Below are 25,055 nucleotides of genomic sequence, written 5' to 3'. Positions count from 1 at the left end.
AGTCTTTGTCATTGCATTTAATGACAGGCTACACTGTGCCTCAGTGGCGATGTCACACTTTTGGACAGTCATGTGGTGAGATGAACTACACTGGTATGACTGGGTAGAAAGGCAACTTACGTGCACACGTGTGTCGTAGATGACAAAAGAAAACGTGTTTGTCCAAAGTTAGGACTAAAAAATAGTTTGGCCTGAATTCAGAACAATGTGTTATTTGCAACAGATTTATTCTGACATGACCGGGCTTGTTGTAATTATCACTTGAGAGCATTTAGTCTTGTTTTCACTGAACCACTGCAATGGAAAGCAGGAGCTGTTCCAAAGAACAGTTGGAGCCGTCCTGCTGTTGGACAGCACCACTGTTTCCCTCTGATTATTGGATAATTCAATCTTTGGGAAAGCAGGGGGCAAGATGAGCAATGTTAATGGCCCATAAAATTTCACATGCGGCGTCAAATGTATCAACATGTCATTCCCCAGCCCACAAGGGTTTGCTTTTTCCTTAACCTCAAGCACCTTACTATTACCCCCTCTTGGTAAACACTGCACTGCAACTTGTTTAATTTGAGTATAAATCTCTCTGCAGTGCAGTGCGACTGTGGCTGACTTGAACACGACCTCAGGACAAATGGGGAGTGGTAGTCTTCCCTTTTCGATGCAAGTCCAAACGCAAAACAGATAAGAAATAATCAAGACAATTAAATTTTTCTTACTTCTGCTTCCATTTCCATCTGTATTGGGGCAAGAAATATTTCCATGCTCCAGTTATTCACACCACTCCCAAGATTCCCCCTCTCATTGCTCTCATTGTTCAGGAGCAACAGGAGTTTTAGTCATGTTGGACATTTATTAACTGATTTGTGAGTTTGTTCCACACACTTCTAAAGGTCGGGCAGACTCTTGACGTTCTTCAAAATCCGTCCAGCGTGCCAGCTACATTCCCAACTGATAATAATCCTTCCTGTTACACTGAAAATGTCTGCGGAAGAAAAAGAAAAAAAGAGCAACTCTGCTGTTATTCAATGTGGGGAAGATCAATCACTCTGCCCACCCGACATGTCGATAGGCAGCCGGTAGCCTTTTACAGCCTTCATAGAAAATTTGTGGCATGGAAGGAATGAAACCTATAAACACAGACACCGACTGGTCGAAATATCGCTGCCATAACAAGAAGCAGGAGGGAGAGGGAATGTGAAACACAGATTCTGTGATTGCATGAGAGTGTCACCTCTGCTGAGCGCAGCGGTGATTTATAGCAGCCCTGCGTCCCTTTCCATCATGAGGTAAACGGAAAGACCAACACGTGTTAGCACATCAGAGGAGGAAGCAGCTGGCTCTTGGACAGGCACCGACCTCTGGGAGAATAATAACAACAACATTAAGCACTTACAGCGAGGACGCACGACAAAGCTGCTCTCTCTCTCTCTCTCTCTCTCTCTCTTTGCCTCTGCCACCGCTGATGTGATGGCAGAAAAGAGCCAGTGGCAAAGAGCACTCAATAACAGCACGCTGCACAGCAACACCGCACAGGCCAACAGAGTGGACTGAGAACACACTGGTCCCTTCTGGAAGCGCCGCAAAAGTGATGCCATTAAAATACAGAAGGGCAACAAGTCATGCTCTTATTTTCCAATTGTGGTTGTTTTCATTTTGGCTTCTCCACTCCAGATATTAACAAAAACACAAACCTCAAACTACATACTGTGATTAAAAGTCTAAAACGCCGCAAAACTGATGCTGTATATTTAAATATAGCAGTTTATTTTAATATTCCTGATGTAACATACTGATTTTGTCTTAGGATTTTGCACTTGTTTTAATCATGTTTCTTGGTTTCTCCACTCCAGATATTAACAAAAACACATATTGCCATAGCGACACAGATGTCATAATATATCCTGTAATTAAAAGTCCAACGCAGATTTTGGGTTCTTTTTTTTAATCAGCAACCACAAAGTTGCGATATCCACCAGATTCTGGCACAGTTTACAAATGGAAAGAGAGGTTTTCAAAGCCAGCAAAATCTCAGCAATGCTGACTCACTAGTGCCGAACGTTCAGAAATCTGGACGTAGGAGGCAAACAGTGCTATCAATTATTTTCAATAAACACACAACATAACTGGAAATGTTTAAATGTCCAGTATGTAAGTGAGTCAGTGACATCGAATGATGGGACTGCCGACTGTAACAAACGGAGGACTCCTGCGCTCACTCCTACACTTTCCAAATGTATCATGGGACTACAGTGGCCTTCACATACCTAATAGGACCAAAACAAGCCTTTTTTCTTTGTTTGCAAAATAATCTTCTCCGTAGACATGTTGCAACACTGTTTTTCCATGTGGTCATCAACTGGTAATGCTAACAATTGCTAAGCCGAGATATGTTTGTGTCCATGCTAGTGCGTCCATACTAGTTTTAGGGATGGGACGATACCGATATCACAAACCCGAGTATCTACAGATACCGATATTAGTCCAATACAGTCATTGTAGACCTTTTTTTATGACCTATGAAGCTGTTTGTGCAATTATCCAACTGTGTATCAAATATTGTTCTCCCAAAAAGAAGAAATAAACAGCACAAACATGACTCAGCTAAAATGCTGTAGCTGATTTTCATTTACCTATTTACAGGCCATATGTAGGATTTTTGGATTAGACCAATACTGACCAATTCCCATGCTTTTCTCAACTGGAACACAGTTAGCTTAGGGGTGCCATGAATCCCACTTCCAACTTTCAGGTTCCTATGTAAATGGAATGCAGCAATATTCTTTTTTTATTTTTTTTTATTTAAAGAGATAATACAATTCCTGCCAATAAACCTGTCTAAATGGTACACTCTGTACCTTTAATAATGAAAAAGGATATTATTATACAGTTGAAAAATAAGCTTCTCTTTGCCCTTTAGTTGACGAGGGCACCAATTAGGGAACTTAAAGGAACTTAAACCATCTAAATATTACACAAATTACCGTTATTGTAACAAGAACTTAACAAAGGTATGAACCTCAAAGAAATTAACAGTCAGGCTAATGACTTTATGAGGCTGTATATAGCATTTTAGCTGCATTTAGCATTCGCATCAAGCTAAATGCCAATGTTGGCATACATTAGCATGTAAGCCATCCGTGTGTTTGATCTGAACTATAAACTGTTGTCGAGATACACGCCGACAAACACCGCCAAGGCATCAACAGTTCAGAGGCTTAAAGATGAAACAGCGGCTGAAGCTGCAGAGTAACAGGTGCAGCCCGGCAGAGCCGTAAAATCACAAGGCACAATCGCAGAGTAAAGACACACTGATGCAGGACAGTGCAAATCATTAGTCTGAAAACAGGTGGAAGAAAAGAGCTCGGCTGGTAATAGAAGGGTCTTAGGTACAGACACAAAGGTTTGCCTCGTGTGTCTTTGACGCAGCCGGCCAGTTTACATCTTGTAAATTCTGCAGTGTGCAGCTCACAATCAGATTATCTGTATCTTTGATTTAGGATGGAAACAAACAGGAACAGGATAACATCTAAAGGAATTTCCTGAAAAAGTGTTATCGCTGTCATTGTGTGTGGAATGACAGGGACTGGTTTTTGGGGAGTTAATTCTTCAAACGCAAACGCGAGGACGAGGCACGACGAGCAGAGCCATAAAGTTGAAATTGCTTAGGACAGATGGTGAGGTTTGCTGGCAGAGCCGACGCTCTCTGTGCATTCCTGCTCCGTGCAGATCAATCCGATGCTTATCTGTCAAGGTGTTGAGTAATTCCTACCATCACAAAAGATGGGTGCAAACGGAAAAAAAACAAGCGCTGCTGACATTCCACAGATATTCCTCTAAAGTGCATTGCATCTGCATGGAAAAATGTGACTGCATGTGCTCGGAAAAGTGCACAGGTTCTCTGTCACAGAGGGCTTAACAGTCGACATAGTTGGGGAAAGATTTCCAGCCACTGCAGGTGAAGAGCATCCAGACGTAGCTGGAATTAGTCAGGCATGTAGGTGGTAATATGGCCTACATGACCTCGGGAAACCAGACAGGTAAACAGGAGTGGCATGTCCTTTCATGTCCCATCGAGAGTGTCTAATTTAGAGATGAAAAATAAATAGGCAGAACTTTGAGAGTGTAAACTTGTGAGGCGAATAATAGAAGCCGCAAAGTGTAAGACGTGTTATTTATCGTTCTCTTTGACCGATATTATATGCCCGAGCAGCCAATGAAAGCACGGTTAAGTGTAGTATTCTCTCAAAACTGAAAAAATCGACAAATCAAATAATAACTGCTTTCCACTTTCTTTTGTCAGATTAAGGTCAGAAACCTTAATTTCCAAGTGATCTCACCTCACACAAGAGCACAACAAGCCACTTGTAGGAATCGCTCCCGGTGCTTAACACAGTAAGTGTGTGTGTGTGTGTGTGTTTGTGTGTTTGGAGTGTGGGGAGGTCATGGAAATGTGGGGGCATCATTAAGCTGTCACACTTACAGTAAGAGTTCATAGTTTTTCTTGTGTGTGGCCAGGCTGGAGGTGCGAGCCAGCTTCCCTCGATGTGTCACTACAACAACACACACTTAAGCCTCAGGGTTCACACTCGGGGCTGAAGGCTTGATTACTGTTGCAAGAACCGTTCACAGGGCAACAAATATTAAAGCAACCTTTAAAAGGGGAAAATATCAGTGTACAGTGTATTATGTAATGCAGTTGGTGGTTTGTTTCACTTTTGCTCAGCGTACAGACCCGGGCTCTTCAGAGAACGCTGTTTTGTTGGAGTCTATTTGCATAAGTTCTGCTTTGGAAAATTGGCTTCATTTTTTTTTTGTGCAGAGCATTCAGCGGCTCTTTCTACAATTATTATTGCCACACACTCAGCTATAAATCAGCGAAGCAGCTCCCCAGCAGGCCAACACATGACGCTGGTACAACCTGGCTTGGCCAACGCTCCGGCACTTCTGCGGTAATTTAGTCAGTGTCAGCCTTTCATCTTCCCCTTTGCCCTACCTGACTCGGCACCCTACGGTTTCCTCCACAGAGTGGTGAGTTTGCAGGGAAGGAGCCTGATGTAAGCGCTATTTGATACATTTGAGGTTTCCCTCCGTTGGGAGCTAATGGGAATTCCTTTGCGAGCAAGTATATGTCAGCTGTGCAAAACAGCCACTGTGGAGCAGAGGGGAAAGAGAAGAGATGACAATTCTGCCTCCAAGAACAATTGGCACATTGTGGCAAGTTAGAGGTAATGATGGAGAAACCAGAGACCGATGTAAACAAAGATTATATCACTCCACCAGCAGAAATATACACCCACATCAAGCTGCCTTCCAGTTAAAGCCCCAGTCATCTCAAAGCAACAACACTGACAGCAAACAGCCAATCACTGTTCAGCCCATGCACTGGAACCGCACACCAGGAGTGAATGACTAACTTTTGTACCCAGTCCAGCTCACTGTAGCTGATACGCTGCCATGTTTTACACTCTAATAAAACCAAAATGGGTCCCAACTCAGAGGAACACATAAAGCACCTCTCACATGCGGTATCTTCGCCCCCAGGTGTAAAATCCAATGTGTTCCTCTCACCAGCCTCACCGCACAGCCACTCACCACACGCCTCCACCTTCAGAGAGACAGCAGCCACTTTATTAGGTACACCGCTTGTTAGTGCCAATTTCTAATGAGACAATCACGTGGCAGCAGTGACTTCAGCATGGTTGGTGAGGGAGATAAAAGTAATTTTTAGAGCATGGAAGAACCATAGAGAAAACAAATATCCAGGGAGTGTCAGTTTGCTTTGTGCAAATACTTTGTTGATGGCAGAGATCAAAGGAAAGGCACCTTTTCAAAAAAGCACCTTTTGAACGCAGCCAAAACTGCCAGTGATTTGATTTCGCTCTGCAGATCTGCCGTCTGGCAAGAACACTGTTTTGGCTAACTGGAGAATCTCTGGGGAAAAAAAAAGGGAAAAAAAAAAAAGGGAACCATTCACAAAGCCATTTGTTGTGGAGGAGAAATACAATTACAGAACTTTATTATTTATATGCAAAATTCAAGCACCAGAAAACACAAAATCTAAATTCTGGTATTTGCGAGCATTTTCAAGCACCAGCATACGAACGCGAGTGAGGCATGACGACGACCATCTCTGAACACACAACGCGTCGATCCTTGAAGCAGATGGGCTACAGCAGCAGGAGACCACCACACGTGCCACCTCTGTCACTTTAATACGAGTCCTCTGTACTTACAAAGAGTGTATATATTAAAATACGGCAAAGTCTTTACGTGCATTCCCCTTAATCCTTCACTTTCTCACGGACTCAGAGAGACGTAAGAGGTTACGAGCGTGTGATTTCTGTCCCTCAGGTGCAGCCTAAAACATCTGGGCACCATTGTGTGTGTGTGCGCGTGTCTTTAAACCCCTCCCCACTTGTGTAGATCAAAGAGCCTTTCTATACTGTGCATGAGCACATGCACAATTTAGTTATAAATTCTCAAAGAACACCTCCAACCCCTAAAACGAAGAAGAAGGTGAACTCGGGCCAAAAAACCCTCACGCTGTGAGCGACTAGAGGGTTTTAGAAAACATGACATCACAAAGAGGAAGCGCGAGGAGCTCGCTGCACATCTGGCGGCTACGCATGGTTTAAATGTTACATGACTGTCAGCGAGATGGATGAACGGTTCACTTCTGGAGCTCCACTTGTTGAGGCTCTAAAGCCATTAGCGGGTAATTATTGAATGCCTTCACAGCTCTGCTGGAGACACAGTCAGAAGCATTTTTTCCAGGCAGCAGCGCCGCATCTGTCCAAGTGCAACATCGGCATCTAATCCCAGGAGTGTGTGCGGGCAGTCGGTATAGAGGGATTATACTCTGTAATTTGCCATTTTCCTACAGTTGCAGTTTCATTTGTGATGTAATATTTTAAAATTCAAGCTTCAATTGAGTTTTTACTGTTATATTTTAAAGGAGGATGGAACATTACCACATTACCACTCTGTATTATAATGCAAAGACAATTTAAAGATACACTTTATGGACAAAAGTATTCAGGCACCTGACCATTACACCAACAGGGACTGTAATGACTTATTCAAATACATACACAGGACTTTAATATGGAGGTGGTCCCCCTTTTGCAGCTATGACAGCTTCCACACTTCTTGGAAGACTTTGTGCCCATTTATTGTGAGAGCATTTATGAGGTCAGACACTGCTGGACGAGAAGACCTGGCTCACAATCTCTGTTCCAGTTCATTCCAAAAGGGGCTCGATGGGGTTGAGATCAGGACTCTATGCGGGCCGGTCAAGTTCTTCCACACTAAACTCAAAGTCAAACTATGTCTTTATAGTCTTTATAGAAAAATAACCTTGTCCAAAATGTCTTGGTATGCTGAAGTAAGTATTAAGAATATCTTTCATTGGAAATATGGAGCCTAACTCAAAGCCCGATATACATATATACAGTAGTGGATGAATTGCTTCTGCACAGAACATCCATCCATTCTAACACTTTATCCTCCACATGAGGGTCGCTGGTGCCAATCCCAGCTGACATAGGGCAAAATGTGGGGAAACACCATGGACACATCGCCAGTCCATCACAGGATAAACAACCGTTCACCCTCATATTCACACCTACGGTCAATGTAACGTGTAAAATTAACCTCTGCATGTTTTTGGACTGTGGGAGGAAGCCGGAAAACCCGGAAAAACCCACGCACACACGGGGAGAACACGCAAACTCCATGTAGAAAGGAACCTGGGTCTTTTAGCTGCAAGGCAACAGTGCTAAACACTACTCCACCGTGTGGCCCCAGCACAGTTTTCACAAAAGCTGTGACTGTTTTAAACAGACACATAGTCAAATATAATGTAAAAGGACATTTGGGTAAACTCAATGTTCAAAATTGTAACAAATTACTTGTTCAGCCCTGCAGGTAAACACAGTTTTTAAGGTGTAACGTGTTATAAAGACCAAAGATCTGATCCTTACTGTTATGGAAGATGTTAAAAAGTGGCTTTTTCCTGGCAGTCATCCATTTTGCACAAGAGTTTCTCATCACAGTTTACTGAGATATGGGAAAATGCAGCGCGCAGCTAAACAAAGGGAGGTGTGGATGATCTCACCTCTGCAGAGGTTTTGCTCATCTGCAGTAAATCCTGGCGAACAGCGGGCGGGCCAGCCGGGCTGAGGGACTCTCGGGGGACCAGGAAACACCGGCGGAATCTGAGGCTGGTTCGGCGGGACCGCAGGGACGGAATCTGGCGGCGGCACCTGCTCGGTTTCCTGACTGATGTAGATGACAGCGCTCTTGGGGAGGCAGAGGTATCCACCAAAGTGGTTGATGCACTGCATCCCTCCTTTGCAGGCGTCGTCTAACAAAGTGCACTCGTCGATGTCTGAAGCAGAAAAAGCAGTGGGACAAAAAGAAAGAGAGAAAGAGAGAAAGAAAGAAAGACGATGTTGTGATTCTTTTACATCTTTAAAGACTTAAAAATAGATTCAAACGTCCAGTGTGTGCGAATTAGTGACTGCAGATTGTAGTCCATCCCTTTCCCAAGTGTATCAATATAGTGTTTGCACATTACAGAAACACACAAGTACAAGAGAGGTCATCATTTTCAATGCTTTACAGCAGATGTGTGAAATGATTGTGTGCTTGTCATTTTCCTTCCATAAAAATGTTAAAAAAGACACTCAGACAATCAGGGATGTCCTAAATTTGCACAGTAAGTTTCCAGTTTTTGGCAGCTGCAGAAACATGATGATGCAAGATGGCAGCCTCTGTAAACCAAGGCCCTTGTTTAAAGTACATAAAATGCCAAGTCTAAGGGAATGAAAACCAAATGATTTTTATTTTTTGAGTAATTATACAGTTGTACAAACATACTAATGGGTGACATATTCAATTTATTCCAAGAAAAGCTCCAAAAATGTTACATGCTGGACCTTTAAAAATAAAGATTTGCACAGAGCAATACTCACCTCTGCACTGCTCTCGGACTCTGTCATACTCGTATCCCTCGGTGCACTGTGAAGGAAACACACTGATGAAATGTCTCACATGTTCATGTCCTTTGGTGCATGGACATACACAGCTTGTTGAGTGAAAACCTGAACTTGAACTTTTCTATTTAACAAGAAAAGAAAAAAAAAAAAAGTGCCACTGAGACTTGGCCAAGACTGGCAGCAGCACAAACACAAACAGAGATACACAAAACTTTATTAAGTTACTACAGTCATGCAACACAATTCTTGAGTTTCAGAACAGTATGGCACGTGGGAAGAATGCATAAATAAACCATGTCAAAGACATAAAAGAGAAAATAAACAGTTGAAGAATTCAAATTCCAAACTTCATCAACTAAAAACCAAACACCAGAAAACACCAAACACCATCAGGTAAAAGAAAGTTTGACTTACAGTGTAGGACACGGGTTCCTCAGCCTCCTGAGAGAGGACATGCGTGAACAGAGCGCAGAGACACACACAGATCCCCAGCATGTCTGCGGAAACGCTGCTACGAGATGCGGAGGAACCGACTGGATGGATGAAGAGAGCGCAAGATCATTTTTTGGCTTGACAAGCCCACATGTTTTAATACCAGTTATTACATCACTGATGGCATTACTTAACGAGTCTGAACGCGTCCCCCTGCTGGCGTGATGTTTATGTTGGCGCCGCTCCAGCTCAATCTGTGACTTCGACTCCGAGTGAAGTGTTTTTCTGCCGTTTTTCCCCCCAGAAGGATTAGCGCGTAATGCGCGTAACGATCGTGCGTAAACACGTCCCAATTGTGTGTGTCACGTCTGTCAGCGAAACGAGCGAGTTAATCAAGCGTGATGCCGCGCTCGTGTGAAAAACAAACATTTGCACAACACGTATTTGCACCGATCGAATGTTGACGTGCGTCGTTTTCTCTGCGGCGCAAACTCTCCTGAAGACACTTGTCTCTGCACAGTTTCCGAGCGACGTCAGAGACAAGTGCTGCAGCAGATGCTTCGTTTCAACATGAAGTGTTAATGAAATGTTAACGCGCATCGTGCCTTCTGCGTGTTCTCCCCTCTGTGTTGCAGTAAAGTACATCATCTCGCAGTGTCTTGGTGACCTTACCTGTGTGCAATTACCTGTGGATCTCCAACTCTCCCTACGTGCCCAGAGAAAACAGTCCAAAACAGTCCAGCCGTGTGCGCGGAGCGGAGCGGAGCCTGGCTTTTATCCACGCAAACTGCGCAACAGTGGACGTTTAAGTGGATGTCTGAGTGCAAGTAGCACTAGTGATGAACATGCGGCTCGTACAGTGTGACATGCTGGGGGCGGTGAACCGGGCAGGTTGAGCTCCGGGTTTGTCTCTCACCGGGGGCGCAGGGAGCGATCATCAGCCACAGACTGCAGTGGCTCCCTCTATGGACTGATGAGGAGGGATTTTTCTTTTAAAGACAGGAGAAAAATAGTGGATGCTGTTAGAAACTCTTCTGCATGAAAATACTTTAATACATACTCAAACTTACTGAATCTGATGGAATAAAACCTGACATTAGCAAATAAAATGCATTCAAATATCCTATGAAAAGCACAAACCTGGCAACCCTTAACAGAGCGTTTCAACAGGCAAGATTAAACACATACTTTATGTTTGTCTTCTAAATGAGTGATTTTATGCGTCTGTGATTGTGCCCCCTCTGTCAAACACTTTGTTTGTTTGGGTGATTTATATTTTTTCCTTTATGTATCGATGTAAAATGAAAAACATCTATAAAAAAAGTAAATATACTGCATTAAGGAGCAGTGTCCTGAGGCATCCAATGTCTCAACATTTCTGTCTTTATTAATCAAGTTTAGATGTTTTAGTCCTTCTTATTTATGTGCTATTTATCCGCTTAATTTGTCTGAAGTTGTTCTTACCAAATGTGTATTACAAGACAACAAATGTAGTTGAATAATGGTGATCGCTGTTTGCTTTCACATGTAGTAAACCTGGAATATATCGATGTGACAGTTAAAATGAATGATAGGAAAAGCACAGGTGATGTCTGAATAATATAGCCAGACACACATGAATTGTTAATGTGATCGGAAATCTGGATCCATATATATCTATCCAAAATTTAAAGAGATTTAAAGAGGCTGTATGTAAAATGCAAAACCGAGACTCAGATCTATACGTGGAACCACACAGGCTGTAAATGAATCATTTAATTGTGACTAAAATGACTGTACCAATATTTTAATCTAACATTTCCTTAATCTCTGCTGACATAATATGTAATATATACAATAACATACGGCGCTTTAAAGTTACCACAGTTAGTTCTCGCATGCAGTAAACATTGAATCCAGAATCAATAAGACAATAAACTTTAATTTAAGCTTTAATACGACATTTCTACCACTGTGTAGTTACACGGCCATAGCTTGGAGCCCTCATTACTACTCGCGACACAAATCTGGAGCAATAACCCTTTTTATGTTTCTTCGATTTAAATAAACAAGTCTTTATATTCACAAATATGCTTCAGTTATATTTGGGGGCTGCGGTGAACAGACTACCGTCACGCTGTCAAGAGTTTAGTGCCTTAGCATGTAGCCTGCATTATGTGTTTGCAGCAGGTGGTAAAATCAAATCCTGTGTTAGGACCTCTGTCAGCAACCACTACATTAGCCTCAACATTTCATGGTGTTTACAAGATGCCTGTGCTTCAGGAACATCTGCTGGAATTGGCATGGCTTCCTGGATTTCCCATGGGTGGAGAGACAGCGAGGGATTGTGTGTGTGTGTACACACACACTCATGTACATGTGCCAACAGCTTGCTGATATGAGTGGATAGAGATGAACTTGGCACCACCTCCTTTAATGCTGACCTTCCTCACAGGGCGTGGATGAGAGGAGTGCAGATTATGTAGGTGTAGAATTAAAAAGAAAACAACTAAAACCTTTTACACGGAAGTAGATTCTTCTCGTCTAAGTCTAGTGTTTAATAGTTAACTCGTGCAGCACCAGTTCAAGGAGTTCCTTTAACCAATATCTCTTGTATTTCTCATCTAAACACCACCAAATTGGGCACTGCGCTGCGGGACACTGGTGCCCGCAGTAAGTCACATGCCAAGTTTGAGGCCTGTCGAGCAAAACAGCTATGTGATTAAACGACCGACAGATGTTCCTTCCATTTATAAACAGATAGACGTCAGTGTTTCGCTTGTGCTCGGTGTGAATTTTTCAGGTCCAGTATGTAACATGTGGGAGGGTTTGTGTCAGTGTTTGTTTTGTTTCTTAGCCTTAGAATAAGACTATTACAGTATATGTGCTTTAAGCAAAGGCCTTGCCTAACAGAGGACGCCATCTCGCACCACCACGTTTCTAAAACCGCCTGAACCATAAAAACAAACAAAACAACATCCTTTCTGGTACGCAAAGGCCACCCTAGTTCCCTAAATGTCCCCTTTAGTTGCAACTAATTCTTACAGACTGCAGCTTTAACATCGACTCACATGATGACTTAATGAACCGGTACAGAGTATGACGTGAATAAAAAAATGTCTACAAAACACAGATGACGCACAAAATACATGTGCAAAAAGGCTCTTCACTCAAAGTTTATTTGACTTGGCAAGTAGTCACGAGTCAGCAGAGACAGTTTGATAAAGCACTTGATTAATCAAAACCACTTTGTAGACATTAAGAGTAGAATGTATCCAGGTCTAATGAAAGGGAGGATGACAGATCTGTTCCCTTTGGTCCTATTCCTCACTGAAAACCAAAGCTGCTGCCTGCAAATCAAGGTGAGACCAAAGTGGGTGTGCGCCCCTGGGTGCATCTCAGGCTGTGTGAGAGTCTCCACAGCAATGTTGTTGTAGTCAAAGCAGATACGGGTAAGAATTGATGCAGTACATGTACAAATTCATTAAAACGGAAATTGGCAGACAGGAGAAAAAGGGAGAAGAAAAGCCAAAACGTGACCTCGATTGACTCAGATGTCCCATTTGAACTTGAATGAACGGGGGGGCGGGGGGCGGGGGCGAACATGACACCAGATAGCACGAACGTACGTTTAAACGTCAAGAGTTGATAGATTGGACCTGAGCTTAACATAAGTGCTGCTTTGAGTTTCACAACATCTCTGTGATCATCATTACACAATCCCCCAGCCTACAAGGGTGACTAACATACATGTACACAAACACAGTCTAATTCTGGGGTAACCATGTCGCAACTCAGCATCTGCTTATTTTAACTGTTTAACAGTTCTGGCAGCAAAAAAAATTAAAAAAATTCAATTTTAAACTTAAGAGCTGAGGAATCAGGGAGGTTACTTTTTTCACAACCAGGACCTAGTGATGTTTCCTTCGATGCTGAGGGCAATGCATCAGATACTGTTGGCTATTGAGCATCGGCCAATCAGTTCCTGATGCAGTATCATCCGCATCAGAAAGCTCGTCTTCGCCCCAGCATCACTGCAGGGGCAGCGACCGCCGCACACTTCACAAAACCTTTAGTTCCTTCTGTAATACCTCCCGATGACAGGAGGAATGATGAACAAAAATTAACTTATAAAAACAAGCTGTTTTATTTCCTTTCATCCAACGATGACACAATAGCCCAGTACTGTACAGTACACATCACTGTAAGTCAAGATGGCAGGAGAAGCATCTGGAAAGTAAATTCATGCAAATTCAAAATGGACATGCATTATGAAGGAGCTGCGAGAGATGAGGCATCGCTTCAAAAGGCTGTCGAAAAGAAAATTAAAAAAAAAAAAAAGTGGGAAGGGAGGGGGAGGCAAGAGGAGGAAGAGCAGACAGCGAGGGTATCTGTGAAACGTGCTTGTGTAATTGCAGTGACATCTTCATTGAGAAGCCTCCATCTCTTTCCTGTGTGCTCCAAAGGGCGTCTCTGACGCCAGTCGATGTGGAGAGCAGCCGAGGCGCTGTGTTTAGCATAATCCCAGAGGCCATTGTGAGAGCAGCTAGTGAACGACTCACAGTTGCCAGCTGAGATTTTACCAAGACACAGCAGAACACAAGGAGAAGGCGATGAGATAGGAAAACCAGAGATGGGGGGGGAGAGAACCCAGGAGATAGAGAGACAGAGAGAGGAGGAGGAGGAGGAGGAATGGTAGTGCTAATGAGTAAAAGAAAACATATTGAGTGCTGAATATTACTGTAAATTAAAGCTGGAGGCTTCTATTGTGTTTATGGGTTTTTACAAAGTGGTGGGGGTGGCGGAGTGGTCGCAGGATCAGGGTGGTTGTGTTTTTTTCTGTGGTGAGTGTGCAGTTCTTACAGCATCAAAGAGGCAAAGTATAAAGTGTGAAACCCGCTTTCTTCCAGGTGGACTGCACCTGTTGGCCCTCATTCAGGACTGTAATTCAATAATCTTCCCCCTTCTTCTCTTTCTTTCACCCAATCACTGACTGTTTTGACTCACTTAGAGTCAGACACAAAAAAGACTAAGCAAAACTGTCACAAGGAATCGTTTCTTCTCTTGGGCAATCATTATTACCTTAAGCCTGAGTGTGAAATCCACTTTGATCACAGTTTCTTGTAAGCAGACAGTTTTTCAGCCAACCTTTAGTAAACAATTTGCCCTCCAATCACACTGCAGAAGATTTTTCAACCTGAGTCTACGTTTAAAAATGTGGGCGTGTGAATAGTGAATAGTCAGCTACATCCTATAGGCAACTGCGACATTCTACATTACATCTGCTAACATAGACCATATATAAAAAATGGTTTTAGTCTTACAGTTTGCTGGAGTCTGTTAATGTGAAAGTAAAGACATAGTGAACAGCCACCAGGGGGCGACTTTGCTGGTTGCAAAAAGTCCACTATAATGGAAAAATAGCCCACTACTCATGTGAGTTACAACATTGTTAGACGTTTTTCTGAGAACGTAAGAGCCTTTAACAAGTGCACTTTGCATTACCGTAATTAGGTGACATTTTCAACGGTTTCTGAAAGCTGAGAAGTTGCAAGTCAAAGCCAACATGTGGTTATTACGGTAATTTCACTCACACTGTTGCAGGAAGCCAGTGAACCAGCATTTTTGTCTCCAGAAAGGGAAAAAGTGGGAAAAACACCTGCACACAGTTTCCATTTTTTGGCCTGTTTTTGGACATTGAGACAAAAACTAAATTTGTTTTATTTTAAATATGTTTTATACTGTTCAAATTTCAAACGCAAAATCTGGCGTTCATGTACTTACGGTGTTTTTCACATGCAGTACATTGTAAATAACTACCAGATATTGAAAGTTATTCTGGAAAAATGGGCAAAAGCTCTTAGTCACAGGACATTTACAGATCCTTTTATGGTTAAAATAAGCAAAAAAGTCCAGGCGGACATTTTGAGGGTTAGGTGTTAAAAGGTTAAACAATTTAGTGGCGCATATTGAGAAAAACTGCAGAATCTCTCCAGGTGAATGTGAGAATTTAAAGCACCATCACAGTTGCCTGCAGAGATTACACAGTCAGCCACACACACACACACATACAGAGGTACATGTTATATCTATAAGAGTCAATTGGCAGCAGATGGTTAACACAGATCAGGATAAAGACCACGCTTTGACCCTGCACCCCCACTGATTCTAAAAGGTCTTGTGTTACCATGGTGACAAGGACGAGGCACGTGCCTCCCATTGTGGAGCAGTATCCTCCAGGGTCAGCCGCACACCCAGCCAGAGGTCAGATGTCACACTGGCCTCTCGCTCAGGTCACCACTCACCAGCCTTTAACCTCAACAAGGCCTGAAACAAATTGAGAGATGGAAAAAAGAGGCTAGTGAGAGAGAGTGAGAGAGAGTGAGAGAGTGAGAGAGAGAGAGAGAGAGAGAGAGAGAGAGTGCGTTTACTCAACAATTCTTGATCATCACATGACAGTTCAAAAATACTATTATAACTTGTACTTCAGTTGTGCTTCAGGACAGATGAGCTGAGTGGACAGAGTACAGTATGCTGTTACAGTATGTCTCCCTCTTGTGGCGAAGCACGATGCCTGAAATAATGACACACTTTATGCGGCACAACAAAATACTGAATATGAGGCGTTTGTTCTAAATCATTCCTCCTCATCCTTAACCTTTGCTGTTTACATCTGCGTTGTAAATTATTGCATAGAAGTACAAAAGGACAAAAAAATAATAATTTTGTTTCGATAACTAGTGTATCAATGTATTTTACACATTTAATATATCTATTATCATCATGGTTATGCCCACATCTTGCAATAACATGCTTCATTGACAAAACACTATACATTTTAACTGACATATGTGCACACATTTAGGAAAAATCTTTTGCCAGAGGTGCCATCTTTTCCCTTTGAGCCTGGACGCATGTTGGAATATTCAGGTCATCGAGTTGCAAAGTGTTGCTCAGGCGTTGACAAAAGAAAAATCTTAAGTTTATTAAACGGAACAGGCTGACAGTCAACACTTTGTTAGGCAGTGAATGAACAGAGTGGTTTTGACAGGCCTAACCTCTTAAGCTTCGGGTCCCACTGAGCTCAGCACAGCTAGAGCTAATGCCATCTGTCCCAACATCATGAGGCCCCCAAACCTGCCCCCAACACTTCAGCATTGTAATCATTCACTGCAATTAAAATAGAAAATACAAATAACTGTACTCTGTGACAAAGTCCCTACACTGATTCAGCAACAGCTAAACTTTCATCTTAAACACCTTAAACTTAAAAACCTTGCAAACAACAGCTGTGTGTGTGTAATCCACACTAAACGAAACAAGATATGTGAACACTGGGTCATCAGCACAATTTGTAGACTTAAGTGGCACTTACTGATATATCTTTCATAATTTAACAGACCGTAGTCTTTGGCCTTGAGCTTCTACTACTGGCTTTGCTGTGTGGTTTAAAACTTTAAAACCAGCCAGAGCCGCCAGAGGGAAGTGAGAAAAGACAGAGAAGAAAGAAAAGGGTCAGTCTAAGACGGTACCAGTGACCCTTGAATAAAGACGTTGCCTTTGTATGACTGCAAATAACAAGTCCTTCCAAATTAAGGGGGGGACATTTTTGCAAATCTCTCCTCCACCCCCCCATATTTGACTATTGTTTTAGGTTTGGAGATCACATGAGGGTTCAGTCGTATGCTGGGAAGGTCAAGATCATTGTTTTTTTTCTTTTCTTTTTAGTTTCTCACCGTGTCTCATCAATGGCTATTCTGAAATGCAGTTCTTATGTGTTTTATACAATAAAACAATGATATCACCATTTAAACGTTAGTCTCAGCCCTGTCACCGAGCTGTCCCCTCTGTTAGCTGTCATGTAACGTTAAGAGCAAAACATGACCTTTGTACCCCGCAGCCCTGTGGTGGCTTGAGTATTTCATTAAGGCGCTGGACCATCACTGTAAGCGATTGTCTTGGTTTAACAAAAAGACTGACGCATTGTATCAGTTGGAGGCAAATTTATCAAAGAGGACGATACAATGGACGGAGCAGAGCAAATTATGAAACATGGGCGTCCTGGTGAGCCATATTGTACTGCGTGTTGATGGTTCAGTTTCGGACAGAGTGACATGAGGTGAAATTCGGATGGAAAATAGAGCAGTATATAAACAGTGTACGTAGAGAGAGAGGAGGAGATGTACGATATACGAGTCCTGAAATGTGAATGGACGTGGAGAATGGTGTGCAGGAGCTGTGTCAAATGATGTGTGTGGGGTTGCACTTGCATATACAAAGCCACGCTGAGAAACACAGGCTAACCCAAAGACCTCTGACGTGCACGGTGAATAAAAACAATTGGAATCTCCGTGAACTGATGTGACATGTGTGTTTGTCTCAGCCCTTTCCGTTAGGAGCCCTACTGTAGAGGTGAAAGGAAAAGAAAAAAAACTGTGCAAAGAAAGGGAGGGATGGAGGGACTGTAGGATGAGGGCGGGACACAACAGTAAAGAAACGAGCAAAGGGCATCGTCCTGCAACTGTAGAAGATCTAGAAGATCGAACAACCACAAGATGCACAATTCAAAACAGTCAGAATGTGTATTTTATGAACCTAAAGTCAACATTATCTTTGCTTCAGTGCCTCGTATTATGATAGATTTGAAGTCACTGTCGTTTGTATGAATTAATGCTAGAACTAAATGATTTGAGGAAAATACTGTATTTATTGCTCTGTGTCTGACAGATTTGATTATTTGTTTGTGGACCCCCTCAAAAGCCACACCGCTCAGCTCAAGGGGCCATCAATAAATTAAATCGTTACACATATCATTTTTTCCAAGGGTTCTCACATATGATGTCTCTTTACAACATGTCGCCGTCAAACAAGAACTAATCTATATCCCATTGCAAGGATGAAAACTGTTTCTGACGTGTATGAGATACATTTTTAAGAATTTAACTGCAGTCACTGCAATTTCACTAATAGCACCGTTTATAAATGATTCCGCCCTAATTAACGTACCACCGTTTCTATTAAGCTACAAATGATAAATCAACATAAAATGAATTCATTATTAAATATGAAGTAAGTTTTGATGCTTGTTTTAAAAGGAAACAAAACCTGAAAAATAATCTTGTTCCAGGATTTTCCAGTGTGAGGATTTGCTGCTTTGTGAGCTTGTCTACAATCATTTATGCACCTCACTGTTGAGTTCACTGGGGAAAGAATCTGTAGGTTAAATGTAAAATAACTGTTAGTTGCAGCTTTACCTATACAGAAATGATCTGCTGGCAGGCAAACACTTCAGTAAGACCAGATACCTATGATATAAAACACAAACTTTAGGGTTGTGAGACCAGTTTCAGAACAGTGTGAGACGTTGCCATTTAGCCCCTGCACTGCAGTCCCGGCGGCACATCAAACTACTCTTGTCCATATTTACATCCCATCTCAGTTATTGGATGCATAATTCCTGCCCGCATCTCTTCAGTACTCTATCACCCTGAAACACACACCAACGCAGCACGCTACAATTATAATTTCATATGCTCCAGTGTATCAGCCGCCCGAGCAATTTTCCTCCATTTAAAATGTGAATTTATGTTCCATGTAAATGAGCGAGGAGTCGATCGAGGCCAATTGAAGGAATGGCCTTTTCCCAAGGAGCCTTGCGTCATAGGTCTCTGGTCATTTCAAGGTCCCTGTTCATCACCTTCATTTTAACAAACACCAGCACTGAATGAGACCTCATCAACTTTTCTCCCCATCTGGAGACAGCTTCACGATCAAAACAACAACTGAGTGTTGACTCAAAGCATCTCTTTAAAAAGATACTGCAATTTGCTCTTGAACATGGCCTCACTTTACTTTAAGCACTCTAAACCACTTCTTGTGTTATACACCTAGAAATAATCAAATATTACATTTCAGATTTTCATAATCATTTTACCGTATAAAAATTGAAGTGAAATGTCACTTTTAACGTGCTGAAATGAAAATGTTTAAACAATGATAACAGGATCTGTTACCGAGTCTCCTTTACGCTTCTTGGAGCTGAAGAAAACGCCTAGTTCTAGTCGTGTAACACACACTGTACAATAGTGTGTGTCACGCGACACACACACACTGCGTCTAAAACGGTGACAAAGTGCTTCACTCGCGCACCTCAGATTATGTAGATACTTTTTAACCTGCAGAGCCGCAACATCGGCACAAACTCATATCCAATTCTTCGTACGGTAGCAACTATCGATGGACTGTTAATCAACTACTAAATGAATCACCAGGTATTTTGATAATCCAGTTAATTGTTCTGTGTTTTCAGATTCTTTAAAATCAATATTTTCTGGTTTCTTTGCTGCTCTACGACAGTAAACTCGTGTTTTGTTTTGTGGACAAAACAAGACATTTGTGGATGTCGTCATTCTGAGGTTTGGAAACAGCGATCAATATTTTATACCATTTTCTGACATTTCATAGACCAAACAGCTGATTGATTCACTAAGAAAACAATTGAGATTGTTTTATCAATAACAATAAGATTTGTTGGTCAAGTATTTGGATCATTATTCCACAGTGTCATGAATGACAATGAAGGTGTTGTTATTTTGAAAGGAATGCTGAGGATCAAAGTCTTGACAAAAGTGTTCTCATTAGTGCGCGACTGTCAGAGTCAGTTATTGGCCATTTTATTGGCTGCATCACAACATAGCGAGTTGTAATAAGTGACCTTTACAAGCAGCATTTCTTGATAACATTGAGACGACCACCAGTTAATTAAGACACACTCAGAGGGCAAGTCTCTATCTCTTATTCAGAGATGGAGAAAGACGCCAAAATCGGGATTCGAACAAAGAACCCTGATGCTGTGAGGCACAACAGCTAACCACAATTCCACTCCCAATAAATGGTTACATGCAAAATTACTTAAATTAACTACTATCCATTCCTACACTATGTTGTGGGTGCTAAATTTCAATTTAAAGAACTTTCCACAGTTGAAAAGAAGAAAAGTTGTTTTCCTGAGAGCCTCTGAGAAACGCCGCGCCTTGTGAATTTAGCCCTTCTGCGTGGTGTGCTTGTGTGTGGCTCTGGCAACTGTTGCAGTTCAAGAGATAAATGTGAAGTGAACCTTTCAGCTGATCAAACTATGTCCGAAAGACAAGACCTTGACCACATCATCGATCACACGCTCTTATCACAACAATAACCAGCCCACCTGCTTGTTATCACACACGCTCCACAAAAAACCTCGCTGGTATTGCAAAATGCAAAGAGTCGTCAGGATACGCTGCCTCATTTCTTATCCAGAAGCCAAGGTCTTTACACTCATCTATCAAAAACACCTGGCCTCTGCCCATACGTGCACCTATAGATAATGAATGAGTGAAATGTGCCATAACAGCAAACGACTAATCGTGCAGGGAAAATATATAATATATAATAGAACAAGAACAGTTATACCAGAAGTATGAAGCCGTGCATATTGATGATAATGGTCAGGACAAAAAATGGGGGTCAGGCACACGCAGAGATATTTAAGCGCTGACATCAGGAACATGCGGGGAAACAAGAGGTGTGAGGATCATGACGTTTGCAGTTACAGGACTTTTAAATATTAGTTCTAATACTCTGCTTACATGTACAGAGACGGGTTTTTTTAATCTTACCCAATGCTTTTGTTAGTCAATTTGTCTAAATGGCTACAACTAGGAAATACAAAGCTGACAGCACTACAGCGACTGGGAAATTATTTTGTAACCTTTTCGTCACAGTTTTTAAAACGTGTGGCACCTCACAAATGTGCCGTAGGAGTCTACAGTGCAGGGTTAAGACAAGAGTCCAGAAAAACGCAGTGACGGGGGTAAAGTGCTGTGTAATTCCAGCCCCGATAAAGGACTTGAGGGACCAGCGAAAGAGCAATGCAGCTCACCGTGCATTTGTGATTGATGGTCTGTGTCTATGAGCAGTAGCTGACTGAGCAACATGTACATCTATTCACAAACCTAAAAGGCGTGCATGCATCTCAGTATATACAGTATGCACCACAGCCCAAGAGTGTAATGCGTGAGTGGACGCTCCCTTATAATAATGTATCCCAGGTCAATTGTGGTGACCACAAGATTTAACTGCGACATTTTTGGGGTTCTGAGACCAACCTGGAATCACTGTCGCGTGGCCTTTTTCATCTGCTGACTTTGTAGATTATTTCTCCTTCCCGTCATGGTCCACTGTTAAATCAGAACACACACACACACACACACAAACACAAAAAGCCATTAATCATTAAAACTCTTATGTGAATGTGAATACGAATCAACAACGCTGCATATGTTATTAAACTGTTTCTCCCCCAATCCTTGATCGTGTTTCATCTGTCGTCTCATACCAAGACATGTCTGGTCTGGCTTTTGGCCAGGCCAGGATGGGCCGGTCGCCACCACGGCCTCAGCAGCCAAGCAGGCAGGCCTAGCTTAATGCTGACACATCGCTAACATCAGCCAGGAAGAGGAAACATCAGCAGAGCACCATGGGAGATTTATAAGCAGGGATACACTTGCTCATCTGCAGGTGAATTGGAAGAAAATGCTACGTTACTGATGTGTATTTTTACGTGAATAAAATCCCCCATTAAAGAAAAATAAAAAAAAAAATACACCAGTGAGACTGTGACAATGAGCGCTGGCAGAAAATCTACTGAATGTCGAAATGTAGTGAAAAGGCCACACCCTTTCAAAATGAGTGCAACATCATTTACATAAAGTCATGTGAAAACAGTCGTCAATGTGCCCAGAAAATAGAACAGAAATATCGATGAAGCCCTTACTTTCAGGGGTTTTCCTCTCAATGCAGAATGTATTCCAATACAAAACAATACACAGATCGCCGCGACGAATAAACACGTGCATTAATAATTAGTTAGAAAATAAATAAATGAACTTATGGTCTTATGGTAGCAATAAAAACATACAAGGAAACCTGATTTTAACAACATTAACGTGGACGTTATTGAAAGGGAGGCATAATAGAGAAAGGATGCAAATGTTACTGTATGAGCTAAACAGCGAAAGCACTCCACTGCTCCTTCACAGCGACCACGTTACTTTCATTCACATTTCTATGACTATCGTTGCTGCCCTTTGTGTTTGGTAAGCCATGCAGATGAGATTGACAGAAACGAGTTGGTGTCGTTGATATGCACAGATATAACCAGTACTGCCACTGATTGATGACGCAAAACCTTCTCCCCTCAAACCTTGTTTGTGACCTCTGACTTCTCACTCCTCCAGGGGTTAAACTTATTACCCTTTGACTCGCTTGACCTCTGCTGTGAAAGGAGCTAGATTGAAGGATGACCACAGCTTAGGTCCTATTGGTCACTCTCTAACCAAACTGTGGTCAGGGAGCTGACCATCCAAACCCTAGAGGGATGTGACCCTGGCCCTGCCACACGCTCTGAGGATAATACTATTAACAGGTCAATACAAGCCTAAAAAAAGGGGGGGGGGAGAGAGAACACTGCTTTAACCTAAAGGAAGAACAGAAGAAAGGGATGAGATATAGAGGAGGAAACACGTTTGAAAGACAGATTATGCGTTATTCCTCAGGTCTGTTTGAACAAACGATCACCACCTTAATTTACAAACAAGGATGTGCACATTTTGAATAGCACTGTCAAGCTGTACTAAAAACCTGAGAATGAAATGAGTGCGAAATCATTTTTGTGGAACAAGCTAATAAATGAAAGCAGGAGAAGTGAGCCAAATGTTTTATTCATTGAAATAAAATTCTCAAAATGAATGATGTTAAAGTAGAGTGCCACTTTACACTGAACCTCCATCTCTCATATTAGTAAAAGATGGCAGGTGCACCAAATGTCCACCAATAAAGCACACGCATGTTACATACAAGAGATAATATAACAGACTTCGCTAGTTATTCATCAGGTCTTTTTGAACGAAAGATTCAATGGCCTGTACTAATTTGGAATACCAATAAGTGAGATCCTTCTAAAATAAAAAATGGTGGTCATTTGCAGAGTGTATAGTCATTAATGTGTCATCATGAATAAACAAAAATAAATAAAGGGAGAAAATTCTCAAACTAAACCCCAGAATATAATACAAGCATTAAAGCTTTGTCATCCCATTTAACCCAACACTTTAATTGACTTATACGATGTAGAATTATAATAAATTTGAACTTCAAAATGCAGTTGCACCTACAAATATAATACAAATATTCATATAGTGACTTTTTAACTTATACTGAGTGCCTCTTTTCACTATGCCTCCATATTTTGAAGTGATAGGGGAGAGTTGCACTGGGTGTTCACCAGTACAGTACATGACATGCACGACATGTGCTCTCGCTCTCCCTCTCTCTCTCTCTCTCTCTCTCCCTCACACACACACACACACACTCTGATTAGTCATTTTGCTGCCATCTCCCATATTCTGAGCATTTAAGAGGTTTAGGCCTGTGACTGATTAAAACTTTGACTCCAATATACTTTTTATGAAGACAATTTAAAACAGCATGTCCACAATTCAACTGACCAGTAGTCATTTTTTTGTTTTATTTAACTACTCAACATTTAAACACAAAAAAAACAAAATCCCAATTTGCTCATCTCCAACTCTTTCAGTCTCCATCACTACTAAAAACGCAAAGATGCCAAGATGTGACTGGAGTGAAAGCCTCAACCCAAACATCATGAATACACATGTGGAGGGTGTACACTGGGCAATCCTAATGTGCTTTGAATCCCTCATCCCTTAAGAGTTGAGTACCATTAAAAGTAATAAAATACAAGACTAAATAATGCAACAAGCAGCCAAAGCCACCACCGTGATTAAATTAGTTTTGAAAAAAGGCATCGCAGGATAATATAATCGAGCTGAAACACATGTAGCTGACAAAATTCACTCACTTGCTGAAGTTGTGAAACCTTCCGACTACAGCAGAGCTTGTAAACAACCAAACATGCGTGCATTCAGTGTCACACCAACTCTCATGCACTCTCAGAAACACACACACACACACACAGTAGAAGCAGAGGCACACTGATTACTCGTGACGTGTGAGGATGAGCGAACAAGAAGAAAGCGAAAACCCCCCAAAAACTAAAGAAGAAGATGGCATAAGATAGACAAAACACATAGATCATAGTACCTTCTAAAGCATCAGTGTGAGGAGAGAAGGGTGGGGACACCTGCAGAACCTCGTGTGGTCTATCCAGAGCTCTTCAGCGACTGCTCCCTCACAGAGCACAGTGTGTGTGTGAGCCAGAGAGAGAGAGAGAGTGAGTGTGTGTGTGTGTGTCAGTGGCCGAGGGAGGGGATCCTACCCCTCCTCCTGAGGACTGTGCCTGCTTAACAGGATGGAGGGGTAGGTGGGGCCACTGCAATAAAGCAAACACACACACACAGACTCACATTTTTCGATGGCTGTTATGTCCTCGCTTCTCTGCCTCTTTCCCGCCTCCACACTTCCATCTTTCTGTCCCCTTTCAAGACTTGCTCTTTCCCTCCTTCCCCCTCATTCCCCTCTGCCTCGTGCTTCCCTCTGAATCTGCCTGCAAGGCTCTTACACTCTCCCCTCCACCTTTCATTTGCCAGCCCCTCCCTCCTCTTACTGTATGGTAATATGAACATGCTCTCA

General features: G+C 42.1%; 1 protein-coding gene across 4 annotated transcripts in view; it reads right to left on the bottom strand.

The window, feature by feature from the left end:
* efemp1 (EGF containing fibulin extracellular matrix protein 1) overlaps positions 1–24,666 on the bottom strand; it is a 38,418-nt gene extending 13,752 nt beyond the window's left edge. Inside the window, exons 1-7 of one of the 4 annotated variants that reach the window (XM_044046289.1) lie at positions 24,567–24,666; positions 21,551–21,622; positions 15,595–15,765; positions 10,101–10,417; positions 9,411–9,529; positions 8,973–9,018; positions 8,114–8,386 (exon numbers count right to left, since the gene is read on the bottom strand). In XM_044046289.1, the coding sequence (XP_043902224.1) occupies positions 8,114–8,386; positions 8,973–9,018; positions 9,411–9,491 (400 nt within the window). In that variant the 5' untranslated portion in view covers positions 9,492–9,529; positions 10,101–10,417; positions 15,595–15,765; positions 21,551–21,622; positions 24,567–24,666. Of the gene's footprint in view, positions 1–8,113; positions 8,387–8,972; positions 9,019–9,410; positions 9,530–9,618; positions 9,877–10,100; positions 13,364–15,594; positions 15,766–21,550; positions 21,623–24,566 lie in introns of those variants that run through there. The other 3 variants (XM_044046290.1, XM_044046291.1, XM_044046292.1) reach the window with 3 other exon arrangements.
* Between the last annotated feature and the right edge of the window lie 389 nt (positions 24,667–25,055).

This window comes from Solea senegalensis, linkage group LG15, assembly GCF_019176455.1.
Source record: "Solea senegalensis isolate Sse05_10M linkage group LG15, IFAPA_SoseM_1, whole genome shotgun sequence".
NCBI lineage: Eukaryota > Metazoa > Chordata > Actinopteri > Pleuronectiformes > Soleidae > Solea > Solea senegalensis.
Note: the sequence above shows the minus strand (reverse complement) of the source record. Positions and strands in the feature narration are given on the sequence as shown.